This window comes from Nasonia vitripennis, chromosome 4 (assembly GCF_009193385.2).
Source record: "Nasonia vitripennis strain AsymCx chromosome 4, Nvit_psr_1.1, whole genome shotgun sequence".
Taxonomy (NCBI): Eukaryota; Metazoa; Arthropoda; class Insecta; order Hymenoptera; family Pteromalidae; genus Nasonia; species Nasonia vitripennis.
Window position 1 is genome coordinate 26,639,105 of NC_045760.1, and position 17,036 is coordinate 26,656,140.

The 17,036-nt window shown below is 36.9% G+C and overlaps 1 protein-coding gene and 26 non-coding genes across 27 annotated transcripts; all 27 read left to right on the forward strand.

The window, feature by feature from the left end:
- Positions 1-1,836: 1,836 nt before the first annotated feature.
- Positions 1,837-1,955, forward strand: LOC116417480. Its single transcript, XR_004227735.1, has one exon. It is a non-coding gene; the product is annotated as a 5S ribosomal RNA (ribosomal RNA).
- A 285-nt stretch (positions 1,956-2,240) lies between these two features.
- LOC116417481 lies at positions 2,241-2,359 on the forward strand. The gene has a single exon (XR_004227736.1). It is a non-coding gene; the product is annotated as a 5S ribosomal RNA (ribosomal RNA).
- A 280-nt stretch (positions 2,360-2,639) lies between these two features.
- On the forward strand, positions 2,640-2,758 carry LOC116417482. Its single transcript, XR_004227737.1, has one exon. It is a non-coding gene; the product is annotated as a 5S ribosomal RNA (ribosomal RNA).
- A 2,888-nt stretch (positions 2,759-5,646) lies between these two features.
- LOC116417531 lies at positions 5,647-5,765 on the forward strand. The gene has a single exon (XR_004227781.1). It is a non-coding gene; the product is annotated as a 5S ribosomal RNA (ribosomal RNA).
- Positions 5,766-6,039: 274 nt separating this feature from the next.
- On the forward strand, positions 6,040-6,158 carry LOC116417533. Its single transcript, XR_004227783.1, has one exon. It is a non-coding gene; the product is annotated as a 5S ribosomal RNA (ribosomal RNA).
- Positions 6,159-6,434: 276 nt separating this feature from the next.
- Positions 6,435-6,553, forward strand: LOC116417534. Its single transcript, XR_004227784.1, has one exon. It is a non-coding gene; the product is annotated as a 5S ribosomal RNA (ribosomal RNA).
- Positions 6,554-6,827: 274 nt separating this feature from the next.
- Positions 6,828-6,946, forward strand: LOC116417535. The gene has a single exon (XR_004227785.1). It is a non-coding gene; the product is annotated as a 5S ribosomal RNA (ribosomal RNA).
- A 285-nt stretch (positions 6,947-7,231) lies between these two features.
- Positions 7,232-7,350, forward strand: LOC116417536. Its single transcript, XR_004227786.1, has one exon. It is a non-coding gene; the product is annotated as a 5S ribosomal RNA (ribosomal RNA).
- A 285-nt stretch (positions 7,351-7,635) lies between these two features.
- Positions 7,636-7,754, forward strand: LOC116417537. Its single transcript, XR_004227787.1, has one exon. It is a non-coding gene; the product is annotated as a 5S ribosomal RNA (ribosomal RNA).
- A 285-nt stretch (positions 7,755-8,039) lies between these two features.
- On the forward strand, positions 8,040-8,158 carry LOC116417538. Its single transcript, XR_004227788.1, has one exon. It is a non-coding gene; the product is annotated as a 5S ribosomal RNA (ribosomal RNA).
- A 287-nt stretch (positions 8,159-8,445) lies between these two features.
- Positions 8,446-8,564, forward strand: LOC116417539. The gene has a single exon (XR_004227789.1). It is a non-coding gene; the product is annotated as a 5S ribosomal RNA (ribosomal RNA).
- A 285-nt stretch (positions 8,565-8,849) lies between these two features.
- On the forward strand, positions 8,850-8,968 carry LOC116417540. The gene has a single exon (XR_004227790.1). It is a non-coding gene; the product is annotated as a 5S ribosomal RNA (ribosomal RNA).
- Positions 8,969-9,253: 285 nt separating this feature from the next.
- On the forward strand, positions 9,254-9,372 carry LOC116417541. The gene has a single exon (XR_004227791.1). It is a non-coding gene; the product is annotated as a 5S ribosomal RNA (ribosomal RNA).
- Positions 9,373-9,656: 284 nt separating this feature from the next.
- Positions 9,657-9,775, forward strand: LOC116417542. The gene has a single exon (XR_004227792.1). It is a non-coding gene; the product is annotated as a 5S ribosomal RNA (ribosomal RNA).
- A 286-nt stretch (positions 9,776-10,061) lies between these two features.
- Positions 10,062-10,180, forward strand: LOC116417544. Its single transcript, XR_004227794.1, has one exon. It is a non-coding gene; the product is annotated as a 5S ribosomal RNA (ribosomal RNA).
- Positions 10,181-10,465: 285 nt separating this feature from the next.
- Positions 10,466-10,584, forward strand: LOC116417545. Its single transcript, XR_004227795.1, has one exon. It is a non-coding gene; the product is annotated as a 5S ribosomal RNA (ribosomal RNA).
- Positions 10,585-10,869: 285 nt separating this feature from the next.
- LOC116417546 lies at positions 10,870-10,988 on the forward strand. Its single transcript, XR_004227796.1, has one exon. It is a non-coding gene; the product is annotated as a 5S ribosomal RNA (ribosomal RNA).
- A 285-nt stretch (positions 10,989-11,273) lies between these two features.
- On the forward strand, positions 11,274-11,392 carry LOC116417547. The gene has a single exon (XR_004227797.1). It is a non-coding gene; the product is annotated as a 5S ribosomal RNA (ribosomal RNA).
- A 285-nt stretch (positions 11,393-11,677) lies between these two features.
- On the forward strand, positions 11,678-11,796 carry LOC116417548. Its single transcript, XR_004227798.1, has one exon. It is a non-coding gene; the product is annotated as a 5S ribosomal RNA (ribosomal RNA).
- Positions 11,797-12,081: 285 nt separating this feature from the next.
- On the forward strand, positions 12,082-12,200 carry LOC116417472. Its single transcript, XR_004227727.1, has one exon. It is a non-coding gene; the product is annotated as a 5S ribosomal RNA (ribosomal RNA).
- A 288-nt stretch (positions 12,201-12,488) lies between these two features.
- LOC116417473 lies at positions 12,489-12,607 on the forward strand. Its single transcript, XR_004227728.1, has one exon. It is a non-coding gene; the product is annotated as a 5S ribosomal RNA (ribosomal RNA).
- Positions 12,608-12,892: 285 nt separating this feature from the next.
- Positions 12,893-13,011, forward strand: LOC116417474. Its single transcript, XR_004227729.1, has one exon. It is a non-coding gene; the product is annotated as a 5S ribosomal RNA (ribosomal RNA).
- Positions 13,012-13,296: 285 nt separating this feature from the next.
- LOC116417475 lies at positions 13,297-13,415 on the forward strand. Its single transcript, XR_004227730.1, has one exon. It is a non-coding gene; the product is annotated as a 5S ribosomal RNA (ribosomal RNA).
- Positions 13,416-13,700: 285 nt separating this feature from the next.
- Positions 13,701-13,819, forward strand: LOC116417476. The gene has a single exon (XR_004227731.1). It is a non-coding gene; the product is annotated as a 5S ribosomal RNA (ribosomal RNA).
- A 285-nt stretch (positions 13,820-14,104) lies between these two features.
- Positions 14,105-14,223, forward strand: LOC116417478. Its single transcript, XR_004227733.1, has one exon. It is a non-coding gene; the product is annotated as a 5S ribosomal RNA (ribosomal RNA).
- A 287-nt stretch (positions 14,224-14,510) lies between these two features.
- LOC116417479 lies at positions 14,511-14,629 on the forward strand. Its single transcript, XR_004227734.1, has one exon. It is a non-coding gene; the product is annotated as a 5S ribosomal RNA (ribosomal RNA).
- Positions 14,630-14,859: 230 nt separating this feature from the next.
- Positions 14,860-16,882, forward strand: LOC100123341. Its single transcript, XM_031930445.1, has 3 exons — positions 14,860-15,299; positions 16,285-16,463; positions 16,547-16,882. Exons 2-3 carry the CDS (start codon positions 16,341-16,343, stop codon positions 16,775-16,777), a joined length of 354 nt encoding a protein of 117 aa, XP_031786305.1. The 5' UTR covers positions 14,860-15,299; positions 16,285-16,340; the 3' UTR covers positions 16,778-16,882.
- Positions 16,883-17,036: the final 154 nt, after the last annotated feature.

A 17,036-nucleotide genomic window follows, 5' to 3' on the forward strand; every position in this document is an offset into this window, starting at 1 on the left:
CACGCATTCATGCTCATAATACGACTAACCTATATCTGCTTGAGAACTTTGAGAAGCTATGTTTGCCCACGGAAAAAGAACAATTTATAATTTCTGTTTCGATAAAAAAAAAAACATAACAAATCGAATGGACGTAGGCATGTGCAGGTAGATACTAATTGAATTATCTCATTCGCGCCAGTGTATCTGGCTCTGCTATCTATTGATTGATGTGCTAAATCCACTTTAGGCAATTTCAGGACTATTAACTTCGCGGTTCTATTCTAAAAATATTCGTCCTTTCAAAGCTATAATTCTGCCTGGGCTACTAAGTATATTAAATTAATACTTATGCTGATAATGAGCCGTTCGACAATGTGTTGAGCAAACGGCGTTACCTCTTTCCAACGTTCCGCTAATGTAACTAGACTCGTGGGTAGCGTTCTTCTATAATTGAAACTGAAGACCGTTGACTTATTGCTTATATTTTTTGAATAAAGCCATCATCAAGATACACATTTAGAGCACTTTGGACAAAACTGTCCGAAGTAAGAGATATTCAGTTTTTATATGTTTTATTTACTTGTTTTCCTCTGTTGTGCAACTCACTTATCCTAAAGTTATACATGCTTACCAATAGATCAGGAATTGGCTAATGATTGAAACAGTATAGGTCGAGTTTCGAATATGGGGCCGATGATCAATCAAGAAAGAGACATGAGAGGTAGCTGACGTTGCAGCGCATGACTAGACTGCACGCGTGTTGTACCCTCTGACAAAGCAAGGACTACTAGAGCGAGAGATACACATGGACAGAGGATGAATGCATCGAGCAGCCCTATACCAGTACTATGTCTTATTTCTGTCAGTGGATTCTAGAGCGCGCTAAGCTCGATTGTTCAAAGGAAATCCAATAGACTGTAGGGGATGGCCTAAGCCTCTGGCTCGAAATGTGCCGGACAAACAGCAAGGTGTTATCGGGTATGCAATGAGGAAGCATCAGAGGTATACCCAGCGAGCTCTAATTTATTAGATTAGAAAGACGAATATAGCCAAGAGCCAAGGCGCATATACACACACTGCATCGCATCGTGCAAGAGAAAGAGAGAGAGAGAGAGAGAGAGAGAGAGAGAGAGAGCCTTGCCAATCAGCTGAGCTACGCGTGTTATCTCTCTCCATTATCGATTTGCCCCTGCGACTTGAAAGCCCCTCCGGCGTCAGTTCTCATCTACGCTGAATTATGAGCGATCGCTCTGGGCTGTTTGCCTCCCAGTCTGCTACGTCTGCAGTCGAAGTGGGATTAATTCAATCTAAGATTCTCTTCGCTGACACTGGCCAAGATGTGAACTGAGAATTTCGAATTTTTTATAACTTTCAGCTTGAAGCTATAGGTATGTGATAGTGAATTTAATTAATTCGAGATAAATGTAATTAGAAGTGTTTTGAGGGGTAGTCGAAGGTGAAAAAACTGTTTTTCAATGATTATACAGCTTTTTGAATGAACTTTTTAATGAGAAACCGGCTCTGTAAATCTGGTTCTGTACGAAATTCCAGTAGTGGCGTACGTATTTGGATATTATATATAAATTTTTTGCTTTTACGTTATTAGAAAATACTCTTTCTATTTGCAATGAGAAAATCTTTTACTACACTACCAAGGTTAAAATTTAATTTAATGTTTCCCGATAGAAATGCAGCTTCTGTCTCATTTAAGGTCAATCCAACAAATTATGATGACTATCTGGTCAGACCTGACAGCTTTATTAGAAGATTGAAGCTAAGCCTTAAAGGGAGATTGGAATTGTGAATATTTTACAGTTGTTTAAGATTTTGAATTTTGCTTAAATATTACAATTCGCCAACAGCCATACTACGCTGAATGCACCGGTTCTCGTCTGATCACCGAAGTTAAGCAGCGTTAGGCGCGGTTAGTACTTGGATGGGTGACCGCTTGGGAACCCCGCGTGCCGTTGGTACCCCAATTTTTTGATATTTTTCACGACTTTTTGAATTTAACTAGTAGCATATCAAATGTATACTATTCTAAGCTATAGGAGAGTAATTATTATTATTCCATTCCAGTTTCTTTGCCAAACTAAAACTAGCGATTCTCACAAGGTCAATCCAACAAATTATGATGACTATCTGGTCAGACCTGACAGCTTTATTAGAAGATTGAAGCTAAGCCTTAAAGGGAGATTGGAATTGTGAATATTTTACAGTCGTTTAAGAATTTGAATTTCACTTAAATATCACATCTTGCCAACAGCCATACTACGCTGAATGCACCGGTTCTCGTCCGATCACCGAAGTTAAGCAGCGTTAGGCGCGGTTAGTACTTGGATGGGTGACCGCTTGGGAACCCCGCGTGCCGTTGGTGCCCTATTTTTTTTTTTTTTTATTTTTTGAGTTCAACTTGTAACATATCAAATTTTTACTTCTCTAAGCGATAGAAGAGTAATTATTATTATTCCAATTCAGTTTCTTTGCCAAACTGAAACTAGCGATTCTCACAAGGTCAATCCAACAAATTATGATGACTATCTTGTCAGACCTGACAGCTTTATTAGAAGAATATAGCTAAGCCTAAAAGGGAGAAGGGAATTGTGAATATTTTACAGTCGTTTAAGAATTTGAATTTCACTTAAATATCACATCTTGCCAACAGCCATACTACGCTGAATGCACCGGTTCTCGTCCGATCACCGAAGTTAAGCAGCATTAGGCGCGGTTAGTACTTGGATGGGTGACCGCTTGGGAACCCCGCGTGCCGTTGGTACCCTATTTTTTTTTTTTTATTTTTTAAGTTCAACTTGTAACATATCAAATTTTTACTTCTCTAAGCGATAGAAGAGTAATTATTATTATTCCAATTCAGTTTCTTTGCCAAACTGAAACTAGCGATTCTCACAAGGTCAATCCAACTAATTATGACGATTATCTTGTCAGACCTCACAGCTTTATTAGAAGAATATAGCTAAGCCTAAAAGGGAGAAGGGAATTGTGAATATTTTACAGTCGTTTAAGAATTTGAATTTCACTTAAATATCACATCTTGCCAACAGCCATACTACGCTGAATGCACTGGTTCTCGTCCGATCACCGAAGTTAGGGGCAATATACCTAGGAGCTCAGCTATGCTATGCTCTGCTATGCTACAGCTGCACTAAGATGAACTGTCGGGTTCCGTTCTTTCGTCTATATACACGTATGTTGTGTATCTATACATGACATACACTACTGGATGATCTTGCGCGCCAAAATGAAAATTGTTTTAAAAGATTAAATAAATTAATTTAGAGATTGTATTAAATAATTACGTTATTAATTAATACATAGCTACGATTTTAATTTACTAACCTCAAAAATTAAAATGAATAATCTGCTTTATTATTGTGCGAGGTGTATTTTTCTAAAGAAAGAATTATTTAATATTTGGATGCTTTTCAGATGGTGAAAGAAAACATTAAAGTATCTTTAGAAAAATAAAACTGCTTATAAAAGAACAATAATATAAACATCTCATTTTTAATGAAATATTATATATTTGAGAATAAAAGTTTTACATTAAAATATGCTTTATTGTTATTTTTTTTTGATAATTTTTAATAATCTGCAATATTCCTGGAATGTAATTTAGTACATTTGCTTGATCAATACTTTACAGACTTCCTCTTATGGCTTGTATAAAACAATCATCCTCTTCGGGTTTTGCAATAGAACGAATAGTTTTTTCAGCAATCTGCATACATTCTTTTTCCAATAAGTTTACTTCATTAAACTTTTTTTCTGCAAGCTTATCCAGTGGTGGTCATGCTGCATGTTTGACAACAGTTGTAAATTTATTGAAAGGGTTTGGCTGTACTTGTGGTGTCTCAAATTGAGCTCTTGGTTTTGTAATATTAATATAGTCTTTTAAGAAGCTCATTTCCTCGTAGTATACATAGTTTGTGCGTCCAGCTCGATAAATATCTGCAAATATTTTACGCATACTACCCCATCGCTTTTTAATATCTTCACCTGTAACAGAAAAATAAAATTATAAAATTGATATTACTTTAAAAACAAGAATTTAACTACACTACTATTGTTTATTGATCTTTACACACACATAACACACCTATGTATGTATGTATTTAGAATGTTCTTTTTGAATGAAAATTTAATATTTGTTACAGTAATAATTATTAGGCAAATTTTTAAGGAATTGAAACATACCTGGCTATGTTGAGCCTATTTTTATTTGTAAAAGATCAGACATTCTTTATTTTTACAATTATATATACACTCAGTGTCTTTAATCATAGTGATTATCCATTTATCCTCAATAACCGTTGTCGATGCCATTGTTAAACAATGCAGATAACTTATAATAAATTGGAAATGGAAAAACTACAAATTTTTTTATCAGCGAGATACAATCACGGTCACAATATGGAGTGGTGCGACGCCTTCTCTCCTCGCACCCCTCACGCATGCAGCATCCTGCAGAGGGAGCGCACCTTCGCTTTTTCTAGGAATCGGCGCGAACCTCGAAGGCGAGAAAATCGCGTTTGAAATAACATAAGACGATCAGTGCTCAATTTTATCGAAGCATCAGTGCAGCTTGAACTTTTTCTTGAGAAGTTGTTTTTTTTACTATAAGACAAAATGAATGACGAAATCATCAAACTTTTGATTACTTTGGTTCATCAAGAGCTGATGATTTATGATAAGCAAAATCCCGATTATATACAAAGTGAATTAAAGCAGCAAAAGTTTGATATAATTTCGCAAGCAATTTTTCAAATTTATGGACAACATTTTACAGGTAAAAATATATTTTTGTGTGGAATATTTACAAAATTATCTTGGAAGATTTATAAAATTATCTGCAATAATAAAAGTATGTGTGTGTGTATATATATATATATATATATATATATATATATATATATATATATATAAATGTTATTTCAGATAAAGAATTGATGGCAAAATGGGAGTCTCTAAAGTCGAAATTTGTGGAAGAACACAAGAAAATGAATGTCTATGTTCCATCAGGTTCGGGGGCTCCAGCTACTTCAACAAACACCTGGATTTGGTACACCACACTCAAATTTTTAGAACCGTATGTGCAACATGATATATTGATATCTTCCCTAAAGTTTGCAAAGCCCGAACAGTCCAAGTTCAAAAAACAAAAAAAAAAGTGACGATACAAAGCAGAATCTTGAATCTACTCGAGATGAGATGAATGAGTGCTTGAAAGTTTTAAAAAATCAGTCAGATAGCAAAAGTTTTGAAAGTGATAACTATATACCTCTCATTAAAGAAGGTTTCAAAAAAGTGCCTGATGAGTTAAACTTTGAATGTGCTGCAGAAATTATAAAATACATTAATACATTAAACAACAAAATCAAATAAAATATCTCATGCACGCAATGTCTATAAAAAAAAAGTTTCTATTTGTCTCTTGTGTTTTTTTTACAGCAAACTACAACTTAACTTTGTCAAACATCTTTTTGATCGACAGTGCGGCTTTAACGACAAAATTGATTTTTATAACATGTTCAATTTACAACTATCACTTGAAAATAAGATTTTAAATAGCAGAATGGAATTTGCCTTAAAAATAATTGCGCCATCTCAGAACTCAATTTGAATTTTGCTTAAATTTTACAATTCGCCAACAGCCATACTACGCTGAATGCACCGGTTCTCGTCCGATCACCGAAGTTAAGCAGCGTTAGGCGCGGTTAGTACTTGGATGGGTGACCGCTTGGGAACCCCGCGTGCCGTTGGTACCCTATTTTTTTTCATTTTTTGAGTTCAACTTGTAACATATCAAATTTTTACTTCTCTAAGCGACAGGAGAGTAATTATTATTATTCCAATTCAGTTTCTTTGCCAAAGTGAAACTAGCTATTCTCACAAGGTCAATCCAACTAATTATGACGACTATCTGGCCAGACCTGACAGCTTTATTAGAAGATTATAGCTAAGCCTAAAAGGGAGATAGGAATTGTGAATATTTTACAGTTGTTTAAGATTTTGAATTTCACTTAAATACTACAATTCGCCAACAGCCATACTACGCTGAATGCACCGGTTCTCGTCCGATCACCGAAGTTAAGCAGCGTTAGGCGCGGTTAGTACTTGGATGGGTGACCGCTTGGGAACCCCGCGTGCCGTTGGTACTCTATTTTTTTTTTTATTTTTTGAGTTCAACTTGTAACATATCACATTTTTACTTCTCTAAGCGATAGAAGAGTAATTATTATTATTCCAATTCAGTTTCTTTGCCAAACTGAAACTAGCGATTCTCACAAGGTCAATCCAACTAATTATGACGACTATCTTGTCAGACCTCACAGATTTATTAGAAGAATATAGCTAAGCCTAAAAGGGAGAAGGGAATTGTGAATATTTTACAGTTGTTTAAGATTTTGAGTTTTGCTTAAATTTTACAATTCGCCAACAGCCATACTACGCTGAATGCACCGGTTCTCGTCCGATCACCGAAGTTAAGCAGCGTTAGGCGCGGTTAGTACTTGGATGGGTGACCGCTTGGGAACCCCGCGTGCCGTTGGTACCCTATTTTTTTTTATTTTTTGAGTTCAACTTGTAACATATCAAATTTTTACTTCTCTAAGCGACAGGAGAGTAATTATTATTATTCTATTCCAGTTTCTTTGCCAAACTGAAACTAGCGATTCTCACAAGGTCAATCCAACAAATTATGATGACTATCTGGTCAGACCTGACAGCTTTATTAGAAGATTATAGCTAAGCCTTAAAGGGAGATTGGAATTGTGAATATTTTACAGTCGTTTAAGAATTTGAATTTCACTTAAATATCACATCTTGCCAACAGCCATACTACGCTGAATGCACCGGTTCTCGTCCGATCACCGAAGTTAAGCAGCGTTAGGCGCGGTTAGTACTTGGATGGGTGACCGCTTGGGAACCCCGCGTGCCGTTGGTACCCTATTTTTTTATTGCTTTTTTTTATTTTTTGAGTTCAACTTGTAACATATCAAATTTTTACTTCTCTAAGCGACAGGAGAGTAATTATTATTATTCTATTCCAGTTTCTTTGCCAAACTGAAACTAGCGATTCTCACAAGGTCAATCCAACAAATTATGATGACTATCTGGTCAGACCTGACAGCTTTATTAGAAGATTATAGCTAAGCCTTAAAGGGAGATTGGAATTGTGAATATTTTACAGTCGTTTAAGAATTTGAATTTCACTTAAATATCACATCTTGCCAACAGCCATACTACGCTGAATGCACCGGTTCTCGTCCGATCACCGAAGTTAAGCAGCGTTAGGCGCGGTTAGTACTTGGATGGGTGACCGCTTGGGAACCCCGCGTGCCGTTGGTACCCTATTTTTTTATTGCTTTTTTTTATTTTTTGAGTTCAACTTGTAACATATCAAATTTTTACTTCTCTAAGCGACAGGAGAGTAATTATTATTATTCTATTCCAGTTTCTTTGCCAAACTGAAACTAGCGATTCTCACAAGGTCAATCCAACAAATTATGATGACTATCTGGTCAGACCTGACAGCTTTATTAGAAGATTATAGCTAAGCCTTAAAGGGAGATTGGAATTGTGAATATTTTACAGTCGTTTAAGAATTTGAATTTCACTTAAATATCACATCTTGCCAACAGCCATACTACGCTGAATGCACCGGTTCTCGTCCGATCACCGAAGTTAAGCAGCGTTAGGCGCGGTTAGTACTTGGATGGGTGACCGCTTGGGAACCCCGCGTGCCGTTGGTACCCTATTTTTTTATTGCTTTTTTTTATTTTTTGAGTTCAACTTGTAACATATCAAATTTTTACTTCTCTAAGCGACAGGAGAGTAATTATTATTATTCTATTCCAGTTTCTTTGCCAAACTGAAACTAGCGATTCTCACAAGGTCAATCCAACAAATTATGATGACTATCTGGTCAGACCTGACAGCTTTATTAGAAGATTATAGCTAAGCCTTAAAGGGAGATTGGAATTGTGAATATTTTACAGTCGTTTAAGAATTTGAATTTCACTTAAATATCACATCTTGCCAACAGCCATACTACGCTGAATGCACCGGTTCTCGTCCGATCACCGAAGTTAAGCAGCGTTAGGCGCGGTTAGTACTTGGATGGGTGACCGCTTGGGAACCCCGCGTGCCGTTGGTACCCTATTTTTTATTGATTTTTTTTTTTATTTTTTGAGTTCAACTTGTAACATATCAAATTTTTGCTTCTCTAAGCGACAGGAGAGTAATTATTATTATTCTATTCCAGTTTCTTTGCCAAAGTGAAACTAGCGATTCTCACAAGGTCAATCCAACAAATTATGATGACTATCTGGTCAGACCTGACAGCTTTATTAGAAGATTATAGCTAAGCCTTAAAGGGAGATTGGAATTGTGAATATTTTACAGTCGTTTAAGAATTTGAATTTCACTTAAATATTACATCTTGCCAACAGCCATACTACGCTGAATGCACCGGTTCTCGTCCGATCACCGAAGTTAAGCAGCGTTAGGCGCGGTTAGTACTTGGATGGGTGACCGCTTGGGAACCCCGCGTGCCGTTGGTACCCTATTTTTTTATTGCTTTTTTTTATTTTTTGAGTTCAACTTGTAACATATCAAATTTTTACTTCTCTAAGCGACAGGAGAGTAATTATTATTATTCTATTCCAGTTTCTTTGCCAAACTGAAACTAGCGATTCTCACAAGGTCAATCCAACAAATTATGATGACTATCTGGTCAGACCTGACAGCTTTATTAGAAGATTATAGCTAAGCCTTAAAGGGAGATTGGAATTGTGAATATTTTACAGTCGTTTAAGAATTTGAATTTCACTTAAATATCACATCTTGCCAACAGCCATACTACGCTGAATGCACCGGTTCTCGTCCGATCACCGAAGTTAAGCAGCGTTAGGCGCGGTTAGTACTTGGATGGGTGACCGCTTGGGAACCCCGCGTGCCGTTGGTACCCTATTTTTTTATTGCTTTTTTTTATTTTTTGAGTTCAACTTGTAACATATCAAATTTTTACTTCTCTAAGCGACAGGAGAGTAATTATTATTATTCTATTCCAGTTTCTTTGCCAAACTGAAACTAGCGATTCTCACAAGGTCAATCCAACAAATTATGATGACTATCTGGTCAGACCTGACAGCTTTATTAGAAGATTATAGCTAAGCCTTAAAGGGAGATTGGAATTGTGAATATTTTACAGTCGTTTAAGAATTTGAATTTCACTTAAATATCACATCTTGCCAACAGCCATACTACGCTGAATGCACCGGTTCTCGTCCGATCACCGAAGTTAAGCAGCGTTAGGCGCGGTTAGTACTTGGATGGGTGACCGCTTGGGAACCCCGCGTGCCGTTGGTACCCTATTTTTTTATTGCTTTTTTTTATTTTTGAGTTCAACTTGTAACATATCAAATTTTTACTTCTCTAAGCGACAGGAGAGTAATTATTATTATTCTATTCCAGTTTCTTTGCCAAACTGAAACTAGCGATTCTCACAAGGTCAATCCAACAAATTATGATGACTATCTGGTCAGACCTGACAGCTTTATTAGAAGATTATAGCTAAGCCTTAAAGGGAGATTGGAATTGTGAATATTTTACAGTCGTTTAAGAATTTGAATTTCACTTAAATATCACATCTTGCCAACAGCCATACTACGCTGAATGCACCGGTTCTCGTCCGATCACCGAAGTTAAGCAGCGTTAGGCGCGGTTAGTACTTGGATGGGTGACCGCTTGGGAACCCCGCGTGCCGTTGGTACCCTATTTTTATTGATTTTTTTTTTTATTTTTTGAGTTCAACTTGTAACATATCAAATTTTTGCTTCTCTAAGCGACAGGAGAGTAATTATTATTATTCTATTCCAGTTTCTTTGCCAAAGTGAAACTAGCGATTCTCACAAGGTCAATCCAACAAATTATGATGACTATCTGGTCAGACCTGACAGCTTTATTAGAAGATTATAGCTAAGCCTTAAAGGGAGATTGGAATTGTGAATATTTTACAGTCGTTTAAGAATTTGAATTTCACTTAAATATTACATCTTGCCAACAGCCATACTACGCTGAATGCACCGGTTCTCGTCCGATCACCGAAGTTAAGCAGCGTTAGGCGCGGTTAGTACTTGGATGGGTGACCGCTTGGGAACCCCGCGTGCCGTTGGTACCCTATTTTTTTATTGCTTTTTTTTATTTTTTGAGTTCAACTTGTAACATATCAAATTTTTACTTCTCTAAGCGACAGGAGAGTAATTATTATTATTCTATTCCAGTTTCTTTGCCAAACTGAAACTAGCGATTCTCACAAGGTCAATCCAACAAATTATGATGACTATCTGGTCAGACCTGACAGCTTTATTAGAAGATTATAGCTAAGCCTTAAAGGGAGATTGGAATTGTGAATATTTTACAGTCGTTTAAGAATTTGAATTTCACTTAAATATCACATCTTGCCAACAGCCATACTACGCTGAATGCACCGGTTCTCGTCCGATCACCGAAGTTAAGCAGCGTTAGGCGCGGTTAGTACTTGGATGGGTGACCGCTTGGGAACCCCGCGTGCCGTTGGTACCCTATTTTTTTATTGCTTTTTTTTATTTTTTGAGTTCAACTTGTAACATATCAAATTTTTACTTCTCTAAGCGACAGGAGAGTAATTATTATTATTCTATTCCAGTTTCTTTGCCAAACTGAAACTAGCGATTCTCACAAGGTCAATCCAACAAATTATGATGACTATCTGGTCAGACCTGACAGCTTTATTAGAAGATTATAGCTAAGCCTTAAAGGGAGATTGGAATTGTGAATATTTTACAGTCGTTTAAGAATTTGAATTTCACTTAAATATCACATCTTGCCAACAGCCATACTACGCTGAATGCACCGGTTCTCGTCCGATCACCGAAGTTAAGCAGCGTTAGGCGCGGTTAGTACTTGGATGGGTGACCGCTTGGGAACCCCGCGTGCCGTTGGTACCCTATTTTTTTATTGCTTTTTTTTATTTTTTGAGTTCAACTTGTAACATATCAAATTTTTACTTCTCTAAGCGACAGGAGAGTAATTATTATTATTCTATTCCAGTTTCTTTGCCAAACTGAAACTAGCGATTCTCACAAGGTCAATCCAACAAATTATGATGACTATCTGGTCAGACCTGACAGCTTTATTAGAAGATTATAGCTAAGCCTTAAAGGGAGATTGGAATTGTGAATATTTTACAGTCGTTTAAGAATTTGAATTTCACTTAAATATCACATCTTGCCAACAGCCATACTACGCTGAATGCACCGGTTCTCGTCCGATCACCGAAGTTAAGCAGCGTTAGGCGCGGTTAGTACTTGGATGGGTGACCGCTTGGGAACCCCGCGTGCCGTTGGTACCCTATTTTTTTATTGCTTTTTTTTATTTTTTGAGTTCAACTTGTAACATATCAAATTTTTACTTCTCTAAGCGACAGGAGAGTAATTATTATTATTCTATTCCAGTTTCTTTGCCAAACTGAAACTAGCGATTCTCACAAGGTCAATCCAACAAATTATGATGACTATCTGGTCAGACCTGACAGCTTTATTAGAAGATTATAGCTAAGCCTTAAAGGGAGATTGGAATTGTGAATATTTTACAGTCGTTTAAGAATTTGAATTTCACTTAAATATCACATCTTGCCAACAGCCATACTACGCTGAATGCACCGGTTCTCGTCCGATCACCGAAGTTAAGCAGCGTTAGGCGCGGTTAGTACTTGGATGGGTGACCGCTTGGGAACCCCGCGTGCCGTTGGTACCCTATTTTTTTATTGCTTTTTTTTATTTTTTGAGTTCAACTTGTAACATATCAAATTTTTACTTCTCTAAGCGACAGGAGAGTAATTATTATTATTCTATTCCAGTTTCTTTGCCAAACTGAAACTAGCGATTCTCACAAGGTCAATCCAACAAATTATGATGACTATCTGGTCAGACCTGACAGCTTTATTAGAAGATTATAGCTAAGCCTTAAAGGGAGATTGGAATTGTGAATATTTTACAGTCGTTTAAGAATTTGAATTTCACTTAAATATCACATCTTGCCAACAGCCATACTACGCTGAATGCACCGGTTCTCGTCCGATCACCGAAGTTAAGCAGCGTTAGGCGCGGTTAGTACTTGGATGGGTGACCGCTTGGGAACCCCGCGTGCCGTTGGTACCCTATTTTTTATTGATTTTTTTTTTTATTTTTTGAGTTCAACTTGTAACATATGAAAATTTTTACTTCTCTAAGCGACAGGAGAGTAATTATTATTATTCTATTCCAGTTTCTTTGCCAAACTGAAACTAGCGATTCTCACAAGGTCAATCCAACAAATTATGATGACTATCTGGTCAGACCTGACAGCTTTATTAGAAGATTATAGCTAAGCCTTAAAGGGAGATTGGAATTGTGAATATTTTACAGTCGTTTAAGAATTTGAATTTCACTTAAATATTACATCTTGCCAACAGCCATACTACGCTGAATGCACCGGTTCTCGTCCGATCACCGAAGTTAAGCAGCGTTAGGCGCGGTTAGTACTTGGATGGGTGACCGCTTGGGAACCCCGCGTGCCGTTGGTACCCTATTTTTTTATTGCTTTTTTTTATTTTTTGAGTTCAACTTGTAACATATCAAATTTTTACTTCTCTAAGCGACAGGAGAGTAATTATTATTATTCTATTCCAGTTTCTTTGCCAAACTGAAACTAGCGATTCTCACAAGGTCAATCCAACAAATTATGATGACTATCTGGTCAGACCTGACAGCTTTATTAGAAGATTATAGCTAAGCCTTAAAGGGAGATTGGAATTGTGAATATTTTACAGTCGTTTAAGAATTTGAATTTCACTTAAATATCACATCTTGCCAACAGCCATACTACGCTGAATGCACCGGTTCTCGTCCGATCACCGAAGTTAAGCAGCGTTAGGCGCGGTTAGTACTTGGATGGGTGACCGCTTGGGAACCCCGCGTGCCGTTGGTACCCTATTTTTTTATTGCTTTTTTTTATTTTTTGAGTTCAACTTGTAACATATCAAATTTTTACTTCTCTAAGCGACAGGAGAGTAATTATTATTATTCTATTCCAGTTTCTTTGCCAAACTGAAACTAGCGATTCTCACAAGGTCAATCCAACAAATTATGATGACTATCTGGTCAGACCTGACAGCTTTATTAGAAGATTATAGCTAAGCCTTAAAGGGAGATTGGAATTGTGAATATTTTACAGTCGTTTAAGAATTTGAATTTCACTTAAATATCACATCTTGCCAACAGCCATACTACGCTGAATGCACCGGTTCTCGTCCGATCACCGAAGTTAAGCAGCGTTAGGCGCGGTTAGTACTTGGATGGGTGACCGCTTGGGAACCCCGCGTGCCGTTGGTACCCTATTTTTTTATTGCTTTTTTTTATTTTTTGAGTTCAACTTGTAACATATCAAATTTTTACTTCTCTAAGCGACAGGAGAGTAATTATTATTATTCTATTCCAGTTTCTTTGCCAAACTGAAACTAGCGATTCTCACAAGGTCAATCCAACAAATTATGATGACTATCTGGTCAGACCTGACAGCTTTATTAGAAGATTATAGCTAAGCCTTAAAGGGAGATTGGAATTGTGAATATTTTACAGTCGTTTAAGAATTTGAATTTCACTTAAATATCACATCTTGCCAACAGCCATACTACGCTGAATGCACCGGTTCTCGTCCGATCACCGAAGTTAAGCAGCGTTAGGCGCGGTTAGTACTTGGATGGGTGACCGCTTGGGAACCCCGCGTGCCGTTGGTACCCTATTTTTTTATTGCTTTTTTTTATTTTTTGAGTTCAACTTGTAACATATCAAATTTTTACTTCTCTAAGCGACAGGAGAGTAATTATTATTATTCTATTCCAGTTTCTTTGCCAAACTGAAACTAGCGATTCTCACAAGGTCAATCCAACAAATTATGATGACTATCTGGTCAGACCTGACAGCTTTATTAGAAGATTATAGCTAAGCCTTAAAGGGAGATTGGAATTGTGAATATTTTACAGTCGTTTAAGAATTTGAATTTCACTTAAATATCACATCTTGCCAACAGCCATACTACGCTGAATGCACCGGTTCTCGTCCGATCACCGAAGTTAAGCAGCGTTAGGCGCGGTTAGTACTTGGATGGGTGACCGCTTGGGAACCCCGCGTGCCGTTGGTACCCTATTTTTTATTGATTTTTTTTTTTATTTTTTGAGTTCAACTTGTAACATATCAAATTTTTACTTCTCTAAGCGACAGGAGAGTAATTATTATTATTCTATTCCAGTTTCTTTGCCAAAGTGAAACTAGCGATTCTCACAAGGTCAATCCAACAAATTATGATGACTATCTGGTCAGACCTGACAGCTTTATTAGAAGATTATAGCTAAGCCTAAAAGGGAGATAGGAATTGTGAATATTTTACAGTTGTTTAAGATTTTGAATTTCACTTAAATATTACAATTCGCCAACAGCCATACTACGCTGAATGCACCGGTTCTCGTCCGATCACCGAAGTTAAGCAGCGTTAGGCGCGGTTAGTACTTGGATGGGTGACCGCTTGGGAACCCCGCGTGCCGTTGGTACCCCAATTTTTTTATATAATTTTGAATAGTAATTTTTGCTAATATCTGCTTCAGAATAATTTATTTTTACTATGTATAGTTGCATTATAAAACTTTAATGTGCTATTTTTTCAAAAGAAATTGAACAGATCATTGTTCTCGTCTTGTCAGACCCGACGGTATCTACTGTAGTTTCAAGCTTGTCTTCGAAACTTATATAGACTGTTGTTTTACAGGGGTATTTTGAATTTTATTTGAAAATTACATCAGTATACGTCAACAGCCATACTACAATATTCACCAAAAGTTAAAAAATGACGACAGCTAAGTGACTTTGAATTATCACTCTTGCACAGTGCAGGACCTTTTTACAGCGTTAATTAAATAGCCATCTAGTAACTTATTCTATTACCGTCATAGTTGCACAGTAAAAAAAAATAAATTACCCCTGAGTACAGAGCCGATAAAAAACTTGGGACCATCTGAGCCAGCGGTCGTTCACACCAACGGCTTGATATCTTCGCTGGTGAGGTGTCAAAAAATAGAGCTGTTGTGTACGTATAGCTATATACACTTAGAGGTCGCATGTAGGAGTTACATGAAAAGCAAGGGAGCGAAATTAGCACCTCCGTCTAAGCGAGAGGGTGACGAAAGTTTATACGGGCGAAGATTACGAACTCGACAATAAAAAGTAAGTATATCATGGAATATTTCGTATATCGTATATTTCCCCCATCACCGTATCAGTTCAATCCGATATCCGATGTATGTCTCCTCCTCTGGTTGAATAAATAAGTATCTCAAATGTTCGTATTAAAGGAGACCATCTATCCTAATTATTTCAATATTTAAATAATTTTGATGTAATGGGTGGGAATGGCTATTTTCTCTCTATAGCAGGGAAAGAATAACGGTTTCCTCCCATTCGGGATGAACATTTCCTCCCACACGCTAAGAAAAAGAAACTATCCGTTTATTTCAAATAGCTAAAAACCCCCTTTTCATAAAAATTTAAAAGAATAATTTTCTTTCCTTATTGCACGTACGTCTGCAGTCTTTCAAACAAAAGATTAATGCACGTTATTTATTACAGCACCGCGAGTATCAGTTATTCTTATTGGCAGCGGAGTTCGTTGCACCGAAAGATAATTTTGCAGATAAACATTAATGCCAAATATACCTTAACGAAAGCAAATTTGCCGAAAGATAAGAAAATTCAAAGATTAAAATATTCGATTTTCAAAAGTGCCGAAAAATTAGTCACGACGTGTAAAATGCCAAAAGTCCAAAATGTTGTTAAATAAAACGATGAAACATAAATGTTGACCAGTAAAAAAAACCAAATATTAATTATTTTAAATAAATTTGTACACCGGTCGTAATTTTTTTTTAGAAATTTTAAATTTGGTTTGTTGACTAATGAACATTTATGTTTCGGCATTTTATTTTACGACATTATGGCTTTTTGGCATTTTACCCGTCGTGACTAATTTTTCGGCACTTTTGAAAATCAAATATTTTAATCTTTGAATTTTTTTATCCTTCGGCAAATTTACTTTCGGTAAGGTATATTTGGCATTAATGTTTATTTGCAAAATTATCTTTCGGTGCAATGATCCCTTCTTGGCGGATGAACAAACTGATAAGACGGTGTATATAAACCGATGAATTTTAAGGTCCATCATCAGCCAGTCTACAGAAACCGACTAATAGAATAATATACAGTGGAAAAATGGGTTCCTTCAAATTGGTAGTTTTACTCTGCTTGGTGGCTGCCACAGCCGCAAGTGGACCTTTTGGCAATTGCCAGCCTGGACCGAACGACCTGCTTCTAGATGATATTCCCCTCATCAACGTAAGTATTAGTTTGTTTCGATATTCGATCTCTATCTCCTCCTCTGGTTAAATAAACAACTACTTCGATTGTTTGCATTGAAGGTCGTAGTGGGAAGACAGCAGGTGAACAGAAGCTACCGTGGCTACAAGCTCACCTGCGTCAGGTGCACCAGAGGTCTGCTCAACATCCTCGGCGAACTGCTGAACATCAGTGTGCTGGAGGGTGGCAAAGACTGCGACCATGTTCTGCTTCAAGTGAACGTCGGCAACCTCGGTGCCAGATGCCGCGTTTATGGTAAAAAGCTCAAAGATGATGAGACTCTCAACTGCTAATAAGACAGGTGATTGATGTATACTGAGTTACATGTAAGCTGGAAACGTAGCAATTGTAATATATGATATGAAATAAAATTCCTGACGAACATTTAAAAATTCAAACTTTTTTATCTTTATTTGACAATTTATTTATCCCGCAAGAAAAGAAAACCTCTCGATTGATTCACAAAAGTAATAATCGTATAAAAATGGAAACTCTCTTATCTGTCCAAGCTATCTTTTTTGGATAGATCAAGGATATCTTTGAAGTGTTAAG

Excerpts from the sequence above, each read along its gene's own strand:
- LOC100123341 (XM_031930445.1), top strand. The coding sequence starts at position 16,341 with ATGGGTTCCTTCAAATTGGTAGTTTTACTCTGCTTGGTGGCTGCCACA. Across the intron at positions 16,464-16,546 it reads ATGATATTCCCCTCATCAAC|GTCGTAGTGGGAAGACAGCA; the intron begins GTAAGTATTAGT and ends TTTGCATTGAAG.